This window comes from Schistocerca serialis, chromosome 2 (genome assembly GCF_023864345.2).
Source record: "Schistocerca serialis cubense isolate TAMUIC-IGC-003099 chromosome 2, iqSchSeri2.2, whole genome shotgun sequence".
NCBI lineage: Eukaryota > Metazoa > Arthropoda > Insecta > Orthoptera > Acrididae > Schistocerca > Schistocerca serialis.
Genome location: NC_064639.1, coordinates 565,241,345 through 565,254,513, shown reverse-complemented (window position 1 = coordinate 565,254,513; position 13,169 = coordinate 565,241,345). Strand labels below are relative to the sequence as shown.

General features: G+C 42.2%; 1 protein-coding gene across 1 annotated transcript in view; it reads right to left on the bottom strand.

Annotated features, from left to right (window-relative positions):
• The window catches only part of LOC126456223 (brachyurin-like), a 63,767-nt gene that overhangs the window by 25,872 nt on the left and 24,726 nt on the right, over window positions 1–13,169 (bottom strand). Inside the window, exon 3 of the mRNA XM_050091976.1 lies at window positions 7,204–7,302. Within this exon, the coding sequence (XP_049947933.1) occupies window positions 7,204–7,302 (99 nt within the window). The remainder of the gene's footprint in view (window positions 1–7,203; window positions 7,303–13,169) is intronic.

Genomic DNA, 13,169 nt, shown 5'->3' with positions numbered 1-13,169 from the left:
AAATTAGTTGCACAAAATATATTATGCGTAATTACTTTATACTTCAGAATACGTTTCGTTAAATACTGCGGTCCGAGAGCAAGCAATGGACCCGCTGCAACGTTCTGTCTCATCCCACTCTATAGGTCGGAGACTGGCAGCAGTCGCACTAGGGAATTCTTGTCCCATGTGTAGGCTGCCATTAACACCACAACACAAACGGCTCGGTTTTGGAGTGGTGTCATGACCGGGTATCATGGACTGCTAATGAATGACGCCTCATTATGTTCAGCGTCGCATTGTGGTCATCCACTACCCAAGACAACCATTGCCGGTGAGTATGATTTTGACCTGGGCAGGGGCCCCTATCTTTCAACATACTGGGGAACAAAGTGGTTTTACTTCTGGCGTCATGATGTGGGGAGCAATTGCCTATGATTTCAGGACACATTTGGTAGTGATCGAGCGAACTCTGCCGGCAGAACAGTACGCCACGGACTTGTGTTACCGCTCATGTGACCTTATCGTGATACCATTTCTTGCAACAGGACAATGCTCGTTCATACGTAGCCCGTATCTCTATGAACTATCACCGTGATGTTGAGGTACTCCCGCGACTACCAATATCCCCAGATATTCCCCCGATAGAACAAGTATGGGACCAGCTCGGACGTCCACTCTGACCCAGTGGATATCAAGGACGACTTACACTATGTGATCAAAAGTATCCGGACACCACCATAAATATACGTTTTTCATATTATGTGCATTGTGCTGCCACATACTGCCAGGTACTCCATATGAGCTACCTCAGTAGTCATTAGACATCGTGATAGAGCAGAATGGGGCGCTCTGCGGAACACGGACTTCGAACGTCGTCAGGTGATTGGATGTCACTTGTGTCAAACGTCTGCACGCGAGATTTCCACGCTCCTAAACATCCCTAGGTCCACTTTTTCCGATGTGATAGTGAAGTGGAAACGTCAAGGGACACGTACAGCACAAAAGCGAACAGGCCGACCTCATCTGCTGACTGACAGAGACCGCCGACAGTTGAAGAGGATCGTAACGTGTAATAGGAAGACCATACACAGAAATTCCAACCTGCATTAGGATCCACTGCAAGTACTATGACAGTTAGCTGAGAGGCGAGAAAACTTGGATTTCATGGTCGAGCGGCTGTTAATAAGCCACACATCACGCCGGTAAATGCCAAACGACGCCTCACTTGGTGTAAGGAGCGTAAACATTGGACAACTGAACAGTGGAAAAACTTTGTGTAGAGTGACGAATCACGGTACACAATGTGGCGGTCCTATGGCAAGGTGTAGGTATGGCGAATGCCCAGTGAACGTCATGTGACAGCGTGTGTAGTGCCAACAGTAAAATTTGGAGGCGGTTATATTAAGGTGTGGTCGTGTTTTTCATGGAGGGGCTTGCACCCCTTGTTGTTTTGCGTGGCACTATCACAGCACAAGTCTACATTGATGTTTGAAGCAGCTTCTTGCTTCCCACTGTTGAAGAGCAATTCGGGGATTGCGATTGCATCTTTCAACACCATCGACCACCTATTCATATCGCACGGCCTGTATCAGAGTGGTTACACGACAATAACATCCCTGTAATGGACTGGCCTGCACCGAGTCCCGAGCTGAGTTCTATAGAACACCTTTGAGATGTTTTGGAACACCGACTTCATGCCAGGCCACACCGACTGACATCGATACCTCTAGTCAGTGCAGCACTCTGTGAAGAATGGGCTGCCATTCTCCAAGATACCTTCCAGTACCTGACTGAACGTATGCCTGCGAGAATGGAAGCTGTCATCAAGGCTGAGGGTGGGCCAACACCATATTGGATTCCAGCATTACCTATGGAAGACGCCACGAAGCCATTTTCAGCCAGACGTCCGGATACTTTTGATCACATAGTGTACATCAATTATGGGGCAGCGTACCCCAGGGGAGGGTACAATGGCTTCCCAAATGAATGAGTGCGTGCAACCAGGCCAGGGTGGGTGCAGCGTCATACTGTTACGTAGGCTCGTACTTTTTGACTATTTTGTAATCATCGAAATACCGTCACATACTCTCTCGATCCGTGAAGTTTCATTTCGTTTGCTGCTCTCCTTCTGGGTGCTTCAAGTTTTTCGTCAGACGGTGTGATAAATAGTATAGAATATCACATCAGTGTAATGCGTTATTTCATTTATAATTGTCGTGTCCTGACACAGGACAGAGGGAAGGCAGGGGGTCTAGGGTCAGTCTGCAATTTCCCAGCGTATGCAGTAAGACAAATTCCCAGTGAAGGCAGGTTGATGCTTTGGATCAGCGCCAAACATTATCACAGGGCATCTACGAGAGACGCCGATTTTATAGCCTGACAGTATACTTGCAGCCGGAGACTCATGGAATTCAGGGGTCTTATTAGCACTGTTTATTTGCGATCATACTAACTACTACACCGAAGAGTAATTCAACAGATTAGAAAAGCAAAGGAGGAATTTATTTGCACAACAGAAGGAGGGGTGATGCTAACGCAACTAGAGAACACTAGCAGCACGGCAAGTACAAACTTGAGAGCAGCACTCCAAGTGAGAGAAACAGACATGTCGGAGCTTACCGAGGCTGGGTACGAGCGGCACGGAGGCGGTGCCCCAGCGATTTGGCTGAGAACTCCCTCTAAATGCAAAAACAAAGGTTTTCATATAATCGTGGTGGAATCGAGAACTGCGGACCTAAGTGACTGCCTGACTGCTGAGTAAATTCGAATAACCTTTTCTTCTCTTTCCTGCTCACGGCAGTAACTATTTTCTGTAAGATGTCACGCTTGAAATATGTATCTGCCTGCAGTCAACTGAGCACCAATTACGTTTGTGATTGTCTCTCAGACATGAGCCACTTGACGTTTATTTAATCCACGTTTTGTCGTCAGGCAGAGTTTGCATTATCCAGCAACAGGCTCACAACAAGAAAATTTACCGCTATACAGTGTGTTACAAAAAGGTACGGCCAAACTTTCAGGAAACATTCCTCACACACAAAGAAAGAAAATATGTTATGTGGACATGTGTCCGGAAACGCTTACTTTCCATGTTAGAGCTCATTCTATTACTTATCTTCAAATCACATTAATCAAAGAATGGAAACACACAGCAACAGAACGTACCAGCGTGACTTCAAACACTTTGTTACAGGAAATGTTGAAAATGTCCTCCGTTAGCGAGGATACATGCATCCACCCTCCGTCGCATGGAATCCATGATGCGCTGATGCAGCCCCGGAGAATGGCGTATTGTATCACAGCCGTCCACAATACGAGCACGAAGAGTCTCTACATTTGGTACCGGGGTTGCGTAGACAAGAGCTTTCAAATGCCCCCATAAATGAAAGTCAAGAGGGTTGAGGTCAGGAGAGCGTGGAGGCCATGGAATTGGTCCGCTTCTACCAATCCATCGGTCACCGAATCTGTTGTTGAGAAGCGTAAGAACACTTCGACTGAAATGTGCAGGAGCTCCATCGTGCATGAACCACATGTTGTGTCGTACTTGTAAAGGCACAAGTTCTAGCAGCACAGGTAGAGTATCTCGTATGAAATCATGGCGGTGAATCGAGGAAGTACAGTACATACTGACGAAACTAAAATGAGCTCTAACATGGAACTTAAGCGTTCCCGGACACATGACCACATAACATTTTTCCTTTATTTGTGTGTGAGGAATGTTTCCTGAAAGTTTGGCCGTACCTTTTTGTAACACCCTGTAGATTTAAGAAAGCGCCATTAATAGCACACGGCGGCGCTGGTAGTGTTGTGACTAAGACTGTAAATAAGATCACCTGCATTTCACAGTAGTGGGCCTGTCTTTGAAGAGTTAAAATACAATGATGAGAAAATGCTGACCCCGGAAAATCAGTTTAGTTAGCATAAACGAATACTGCGTTGACGACAAAGTACGAAATAATTTCACACATTCTCTTAACTCTGAAAGGGAAATTTTTGTGATATGCTGACAGACTCTTTTTCTGCAATCGTGAGACCCAGATTGACTTTTTCTTTTCATAAGGCTGAACAAAGTAAACAATGATCGCATCTGTTTTTGCTGTTAGCGCTTGTCGTTGGGTACTGCCATTATCAAAACATTTCACTCTGATTTCAAATTCGCTATTACTGTGTTTATGTCGGTAAATTGTGAGTCGAAATCAGTGGATTTTGAAATCGTTTGTGCTTTCTGTTTTTGGATGCAGGCACTGTAAATTTGTTTTCTGCGTGCAGTTCGAAATAAATCGGGACGAAATAAATTGATATTTCGCTTAAAATAAAGATGGGGCTGCTTAAGGCACTTGATAAGAAAACGGTAATCGAAAACGTCTTGTTAAGTCAGCTTGTAAAAACTGCTGGCAGAGCGAGTTAGAGATGACGCTCAGCGTCGTGTACTGCAGCGTGCTGGCCGTGTTGCCGTCTGGAAACACACCACACGGCCTCCTCTTACCCTTCCCGAATGCTGTCACAGGTGATAGCCTCACTAGTGGCATCAAGCTGCCGTTTGACTGTTCAGTTGCCAAGACAGTTCTTTATGGTTTTTGTCTGTCCGTCCTTCTGATTGGAGGTTTGCTTTACGTAATAAAATGGAACACTTGCATCCGTCCTTTAGATGTTACTTATTATATAGCTACCAGTTTCGGTGATTCAATACACCATATTCAGACCGTAACTGACTCTGAGAGTGTGAACTCCAGTCGTACACACGACCCCTTCAGTGGGCAACATCTATGAACCCTTTACTGTAGACTTCTGTGACAGCGATGTCGTGACTCCAGCCAACAACTTAGTTATTAGTTGCAGACACAACATCGCTGTCTGTACAGTTCGTAGATGTTGGCCACTGATGGGTTCGTGTATAGGATTGGAGTTTACACAGTTAAGGCGTAAAGATGGTATAATGAATCACCGAAACTGGTAATTACACAATAAATAACATCGAATGGACGTCTGCAAGTGTTCCATTTTATTACATAAGTTCTTTATGATTTTACGTCACGAAACTTCACAGATAATGCAAAGCAGCTAGCGGGCCCAACACAGTCAATAAATCAATGTGATGTATTCATATTATATATTTCCCATCACATACATAATTTGTTTGTATTGCTTTATTAGACCAACAGGGGTCACATAATATTAGGTTTTATTCACAAATCTAACATTTAAGTGAGTATTAACAGAACCAATAATGACAAGTTCAAGGTATGAGGCTTGTTATTGAACTGGTAGTGCAATAACAGAGAATCATAAGTTTGAGTTCGAGTTCGAATATACAATATAAACTTCTCTCATGTGTTAAACAGAGGCGATTATCCGCTAAAGATTGCTGGTTAATCTACGCTAGCTGATGACCTTCCAATGCGAAATGTACACTGCATCTTCCAGAAAAGAATTATTCTATAAGCAGCACGAAGTAGATGCGATGTGTACACTGAAGCCGCAAAGCCAAAACCAGTGGTTAGTATCTCATTTTTACAGTCATAAGCCTTACATGGACGCAGTCTTCATATTCTTATCTTTGTTTCTGTATACTCTTGTTTTACCGATCTTTATCAACAGTCAGCGCTGAAGGTTCCAATTTTCCTCAGTTTTTACATTTTAATAATGCCCGATCACATGTTCTGTCATCCGACGATTCTTCTCTTATCAATATTCTACAGATTTATTTCGTTGTTTTTTATCCTTTCTAACACGTCCTCATTACCTATTTCATTTGTTAACTTAAATTGTAACATCCTTATGAGGCACCTGCTACAAAAAATTAATGGTTCTTTTCTTTGCAGTCTTACATGAACAAGTTAAACTGTAGCACTATTGAGAACAGTCTTCTCCAAATCTAGCTTAATTGTTGACACTAATAGATTCCTTCTATATGCTAATGTGGCTTTTGCTTCCACCTTACAACTCCAGTATTTCACCCTAGACACTACAATCGTCACATTCTACTTACAGTTTATTCCACTACTCTGATGTTCATGTCTTACCCGGAGAACTATGGGGGCATCCTGGTATCACAGGTCTTTTTTACTGATATAGGAAGACATAAGTTTAGTTGAATTTTCTCAGAGCTACAGAAGTCACTTATTTCTACTACCCCCAACTCCAATGGTCAACTTTCGTTCAGAATGTCACCAATCAGTCCAGGAACCCCGGAAACTGTGGTATCGACACTAGTCTCGTTCGTTTTACTTTTATTTTTTTCCTGTCATCCCCTTAAGATCCACACCCTTGCCCTACGCGTGTTTTAGGCTACAGCATTATTTTTTAAATAATGAGTTATTCGTATCTAGCTTGGTTTGAAATTTCCTGAACTAAAACGTTATCACTTTACACCCTGTCGGTAACTGTCTCCTCATACATAGCCATATGTGTACCAAATTTTGTGCAAATTGCTTCAGACGTTCCATAACTATGCCGAAAAAACACATACTACATGTATAGTTTCTTCTAGGAGAAGAATCTCACCTTCATACCTCTTCAATGACACTATTGTATTCTTGACTGGAGCGTGAATTCGCATTCGCCGTTCCCTTCTCCACAAAAAGTTAACTGGCAGTATTCATGAACTGCACCTCTCCTACACGCTATTTAATATTAGTTAGCTTTACTCAGTTTTTGCAGAAGTTATACTTAAGCATGTATCTCTGTACCGTATTCTATAAACTTCGCAATTCTGACTGTAGTATTCCTTGTTACATACGTGACGTTTTTTTATTAATCAATTTTGAAATGCAAATTCCGACTTATTCTTGGCTATCTGCCAGTACCTCATGAGTATTCATTTGTATTTTTCTGTAGGTTTATACAGTCAGCAAATTATGAAACTGCCATGTCCAGTTGATCATGTGGTGGTTCCTAGCGTTAGCTGATTGTAATTATTGCGGCAGGTTGAGTACAGTATCTTTCTGGTACCGTAGTAGTACATTTCGTCTCTCGGGCCTCATTGATTTTGCTGATCCAGAAGGTACCTCAAGCAAACTTGTGGCACTGACGAGGTTACTCAGAGGCGTGCTACTTTTACTCAGATCACTCAAAATTTTACACGTTGTAACGTAGTCTTACATTTACAGACTTATTGTCGCTAACTGCCTTACGATTCTTCTGCAAGGACTTTAGTGGTGAGGTGTAATGAAGTATAAGCATACAAGAAGCCGCCACTTGTGAACGGGAGTGTGTACTTACAATCGGCAGTCAGACCCCAACCGCTGACCGTAGCGGTCTGGCCCTCGAAGCTGTTGCCCGCCTGTGAGCGAGAAGGCAGGTTCACCAGAGCGATGTAACCTGCAAGAATAGAAAAATTTGTCAGATACAGTGAAATGATTCAAACAAAATCTTTTTAGAATTAGTATTCACCTTGTAGCGGAATGTGGGCTACTGCTGGCAGGTTAAAACTGCGAGCCGGTCCTGCACACAATTTTGATCTGCCAGGAAGTTTCCTTTCGCATGCCCCGGATTTCTTACAGGAGTGCTAGTCCCACAGTGTATGCAGGAGAACTTTTGTGAAGTTTGGAAGGTAGAAGATAAGGTTCTAGAGGAAGTAAAGCTGTGAGGGGAGGGGGGCCTCGTGAGTCGTACTTGGATAGCTCAGTCGCTAGGGCACACAAGCGACAGGGTAAGATCTCAAGTTCGAGTGCTGGCGTTGCACTCGGTTTTAATCTACCAGGAAGTTTAAAAATGCTTTTACATTCCCAAATATTCCCCTGGAAGAATCGATACTTAGAACCCCTGGAGAAATCAGTTCCCAAAATCTATGATAATACTTTGTTGAAAACATCTCTAGTGATGAAAATACCTAAACAGTCAACACATACGGATGAATTTAGTACTTGAATAAACGTACGGCATATACTTGATTTTGAAATGTCGTTGATCGGAATAATTACAATGAATTCGAAAAATGTCAGCACTCAACTCACAGTTTGTGAGAAACCAAACTTTTTTAACTACTTAAATAAATACTGTTAAGTGCAAACCATCGCGCACGGTCTCTGTTTTTTAAGAAGTACTAGTCCAGAAAATTTCCTATGCCATTTATTTCGACCTTAACTGTAGATGATAAAACGATATGAATTAAAAGACACGATGCATTTTCAATGGACATTTGTCGTGCTATTTCTTGTAACTGATATTCCTGCAAAAGACATAGCTTGGATGTTTCGTTTAAAAGAATAGCTTCATGTTCATAGAACTTCTGTGTAAATCAGTTAGATCAGCTAAACTATCTAAAAATCAGTGCCTGTTAGTGGATTGTCCGCAGCTCGTAGTCGTGCGGTAGCGTTCTCGCTTCCTACGCCCGGGCTCCCGGGTTCGATTCCCGGCGGGGTCAGGGATTTTCTCTGCCTCGTGATGATTGGGTGTTGTGTGTTGTCCTTAGGTTAGTTAGGTTTAAGTAGTTCTAAGTTCTAGGGGACTACTGACCATAGATGTTAAGTCCCATAGTGCTCAGAGCCATTTGAACCTGTTAGTGGATTCCAACAAACAAGGGACAAAGCTAAAAATAGCCATGAAGGACCTGTTTATGTAGGGGCGTCAAAACCAATCGTGAAGACCAATTACACTGAGATGAGCCTTTAAAATCTGCTGAAAAAGACAAATGTTTTTTTGAATATAAGCAATGATTCTCAGAACCTGTAAATCAAGTGCAGGCCGATGTTTTTAAGACAAGCATCAAAAATAAAAGGATTACGCCTCAAACCAAGAATTTCGTTGGTTATACATAACGAAAAAGACATAGGAATCAGAATTTTTTCTTCAAAAAAGGCATATATTATAGAGTAAAGGTACAATAAACTCAAATAGAAACATTACGACACTTGTTCTCAGATTGCCAATTTGTTTGATGTCAGGTGTACAAGATATACTCGTAGATACAAACTAATCAGCCAGACCATTGTGACCACTGCCAGCCGGCCGGGGTGGCCGAGCGGTTCTAGGCGCTACAGTCTGGAACCGTGCGACCGCTACGGTCGCAGGTTCGAATCCTGCCTCGGGCATGGATGTGTGTGATGTCCTTAGGTTAGTTGGGTTTAAGTAGTTCTAAGTTCTAGGGGACTGATGACCTCAGAAGTAAAGTCCCATAGTGCTCAGAGCCATTTGAACCATTTTTTGAACTTAAACCTCGTTATGCCACACTGTCAACAATCACTAACGCACATAATGTCATTCCCGCAACATGGAGAAAGCAACGCTATTGTCGTAGTTTTTAGCCCATCTAGACACGCAATCCTTATTTTGTTTTGCATGTCTGAAGGAAAAGGCAATGCTGACAATCCACGGCTGTATTAAATGTCACGAAATTTGTTCGCAGATTGCGAATTCCTTGAACGTCACCTGTAGTACGTACAGATGTATGTACAATCTATTAGTGACAAGTCAAAATTTGTGCCGTGTGATGTTTCAGTTTCCACATTTTAAAAAGTGAGAAATAACACTTAAATTTGCATGCTCTGCTGAAAATTATAAAACTGATGTAAAAGTACTCTCAAGTATCAACCAACAAAGGAAACTGATTTCCGTGGCAGGGTGGCAGTAGCATCCTAGAAAGAAGAGGTAGATGTATAAATTATCTACGCTCCGTTATCGTTAGAAGTAAAGCATCTTAACGTGTTAATCGAGTACTGCGCTATAAAGTGACTGTTTGGGTGCTGTAAAAGTGCAGAATGACGCTTCTTTGTCTTTCCTGCCTACATTGGTAGCTGTTTTCTGTAAGATATGGCGAGTTTTCTTGAAATGTGCGTAGTATATCTATAGTCAATTATTCAGTGATTTTCTATACCTTTCTCGGTAACAAGGCATTTGATACTTATTTAATCCGTGTTTTATATTCAATCAGAGTTTTTATTATCCAGCAATATTGCCACAATATTACAATTTACTTCATTATTTTTAATATAGTGGCAGCAAAAACATACGACTTCTTATACAGGCTGGTTAGAAACAGTCTAAAAATCTTTTAAGGGTGTTTCAGGGTAGGTTGTGCTGAAAAATCATTGTGAACAAAACAAGTTCGACACCCGCATCTTTTGCGAATTAATTATCATCGATGTTAGCAAATCAGGCCGTTGAGCGCGCAAATTCAAGCGGCTCGCCAGATGCAATTAAGTGCCAGTTGTCCTCATGGCGTAGATGATAGCGAACGAGACTGCTCAGGCTTTGGTTTGGGTTCTATCCTTACTACCTATGTCCAATTTTTGTATCGCTCTCTTGTTCGGTTTTAGCTAACCAAATGAAGAACACATTTAGCAACACCGTCTTTGGTGGGCTGCTTGAATTTCCGCCCCGCAACGGACCGATTGGCTAACTTACCCAACAATTAACTCGGAAACGGCGCCACGTATAGCATTTTTCATAACAATTCTTAGCACAACCTTCCCTTCAAAACCCTTACAACCCGCCGGCCGGAGTGGCCGTGTGGTTCTAGGCGCTACAGTCTGGAACCGCGAAACCGCTACGGTCGCAGGTTCGAATCCTGCCTCGGTCATGGATGTATGTGATGTCCTTAGGTTAGTTAGGTTTAAGTAGTTCTAAGTTCTAGGGGACTGATGACCTCAGCAGTTGAGTCCCTTAGTGCTCAGAGCCATTTGAACCCTTAAAAGGTTTTCAGACTGTTCCCGAACCGCTCTGTATTAGCAACGAAACACAGTGCTGGTTGTGTTGCGATTACGAAAAATCATTTGGAAGATTCTGCATACGATCTTCTGGATTTCAGTGTGCTCTCTGAAAGTTAAAATTCAGCGAAAAAAGGTTTACGCAAATATGTTTAACACGGAAAATCAGTTAGCATGAAATAAAACTGCGTTCACGACAAAATACGGAGTAATTTCATACTTTTTTTAACTCTTCATCTTCAGATGAACAAATATAGTCTCACCTTATTTCTGCAGTCGCGACGATACTCAGAGTTCTTGACTTTTTTTCGCTAGGCAGAACGAAGTAAACGATGTCTCCTCTTGTTACTGTTATCACTTGTCTTTAGGTACTGCCTTTGCTACAGCATTTAGAATTCGGCGATTTATATGTTTTGTGAGTTGAAATCAATGAATTTTGTGTCAGAATTGCTCATGTTATTTGTTTTTGTATACAGCTGCTATAATTTTATTTTGCACTCGCAATTGTAGAAAATCGAGCCAGAACAAATCGAAATTTTGCTTGAAATGAGAATAGTGCTACAAAGGCAACTGATGAAAGATGAGAGTCAGAAAAGAAAATGAGAAAAGAGATTGGCTTTGTTAACTGCACACTGTCAGCGTTAATTAAAAAGAACAGAAATCAAATTAAGGCAATGTTTGAGCGCAATATTTTCCATTCCAGTCATGGAGGAGAAATATAAGAACTGCTAAACACGCTGTGTTGCTTTTTTCGTTCAAACACGTTAGGTCGCAGAATGCACCCATATCAGACCACTTTTTTGCTGGATAAAGCTGATTAGTTAGTGTAGCAAATTAATATTGAATTTTTTGCGTATGCAGGCTGCTCAGATTGTAAAAGAAAGTGAACACCACAGTATTCAAAATTTTTACTACAACTACAAATATGAAGCGAAAAATGTTTCCAACACAGTCGAAAGGAGCTGCATTTACAATCATTCACCCGATAAAGCCATCATTCACGGGGAAGAAAACTCTTTAAAGATAGGTCTATGGTATTGATAGGATGCAATTCGGATGGCTCTCAAAAAGGTAGTAATTTTCCATGAGACAAGTTTAAAACCATTATGTTTAAGTAATAAGAGACCAGTAAAACGTTGTGGATGGTGGTTGTTATATTGACAGACTGGATTTCCAAATTCGACTTTCAAAAAAGATTAAGTCATAGTTATGGTTGATGATAGTCCAGAACATCACGATATTAAATTAATAGCTATAGAGCTTGTACAGGATGGGCAGAAACAGTATAGAAAACTTGAAAGGGTGTTGTAGGGTAGCTTATGCTGGCAACTGACTGTCTAGAAAGAAGTCCGGTACCTCACGCCGTTTCCGAGTTAATTAGCAATGAAGTTAGCCTGTCGGTCCGTTGCCCGCGTAGATTAAAGGGGCCCGCCAGAGACGATGTCGTTAAATATGTTCTTCGTTTGGTTTCCTGAACCCGATTAGGATAGCTGTACAAAAATTGGACGTGGGTAGTAAGGATCAAACCCGAACCAAAGGCTGAGCCGTATAGTGCGCTATAACCTATGCCTTTAGAACGACTAATTATTGTATCTGGCGAGCCGCTTGAATTTGCGCCTGATTGTCTAACTTCAACGCTAATTAACTTGTAAACGAGCAACGTATCGAATCTCTTTTCGTAACAGTTATTTCACAGCACAAATACCCTGCAACGCGCTTAAAGGCTTTTCAGAATGTTTCTGAGCAGTCTCTGTATTGCCTACGAGGAACACAAAACCGCAATCGCGCGATCAAGGCATTACACAAAACTTACTTGTAGCTGTATCGAAGCACAAGAATTCTCCATCAGTGAAATGGGAGGGGGGGGGGGGTGCATTACGTATGTTGCGATCTCAATGGACGTTACTAACGTGAAAGACAATTAATGAAATATTTTGGGAAATATTTTAGAAGGGCGTACAAAATGGTTCAGATGGCTCTGAGCACGATGGGACTTACCATATGAGGTCATCAGTCCCTTAGAACTAAGAACAACTTAAACCTAACCAACCTAAGAACTTCGCACACATTCATGCCCGAGGCAGGAATCGAACCTGCGACCGTAGCAATCGCGCGGTTCCGGACTGAAGCGCCTAGAACCGTGGCCGGCAAGGGCGTTCAGTATCACCATTACACTCACCAACACTCTACTAATACACACACAACTCGCATATCCGCAAGAAACGGGGCCAGCACACGCAAAGGAAGTATTAAGCGATCACTGGGTTCGTATTTTTGGCAGGCTGTTCTTGGGAATTATACCATATCCTTGGGGCGGGAGTGGTTTTGCAGTAGTCCTGCAGCCAAGGCGGATAAGAACCTTCACAGAACTTTGCCGATGTAGCCTAACAATACCTTTGTCGATAGGCGGCTGAATTTCCCAATCAACAATGTCACATGACATTTACATTCTTGTTCGATGAACTTGATGCAGTAGATGGGAACCTCGTTTCCCCGCTGTGACTGGCGGAAACACGAAGCCAGTTCTGCATACATTTCCAT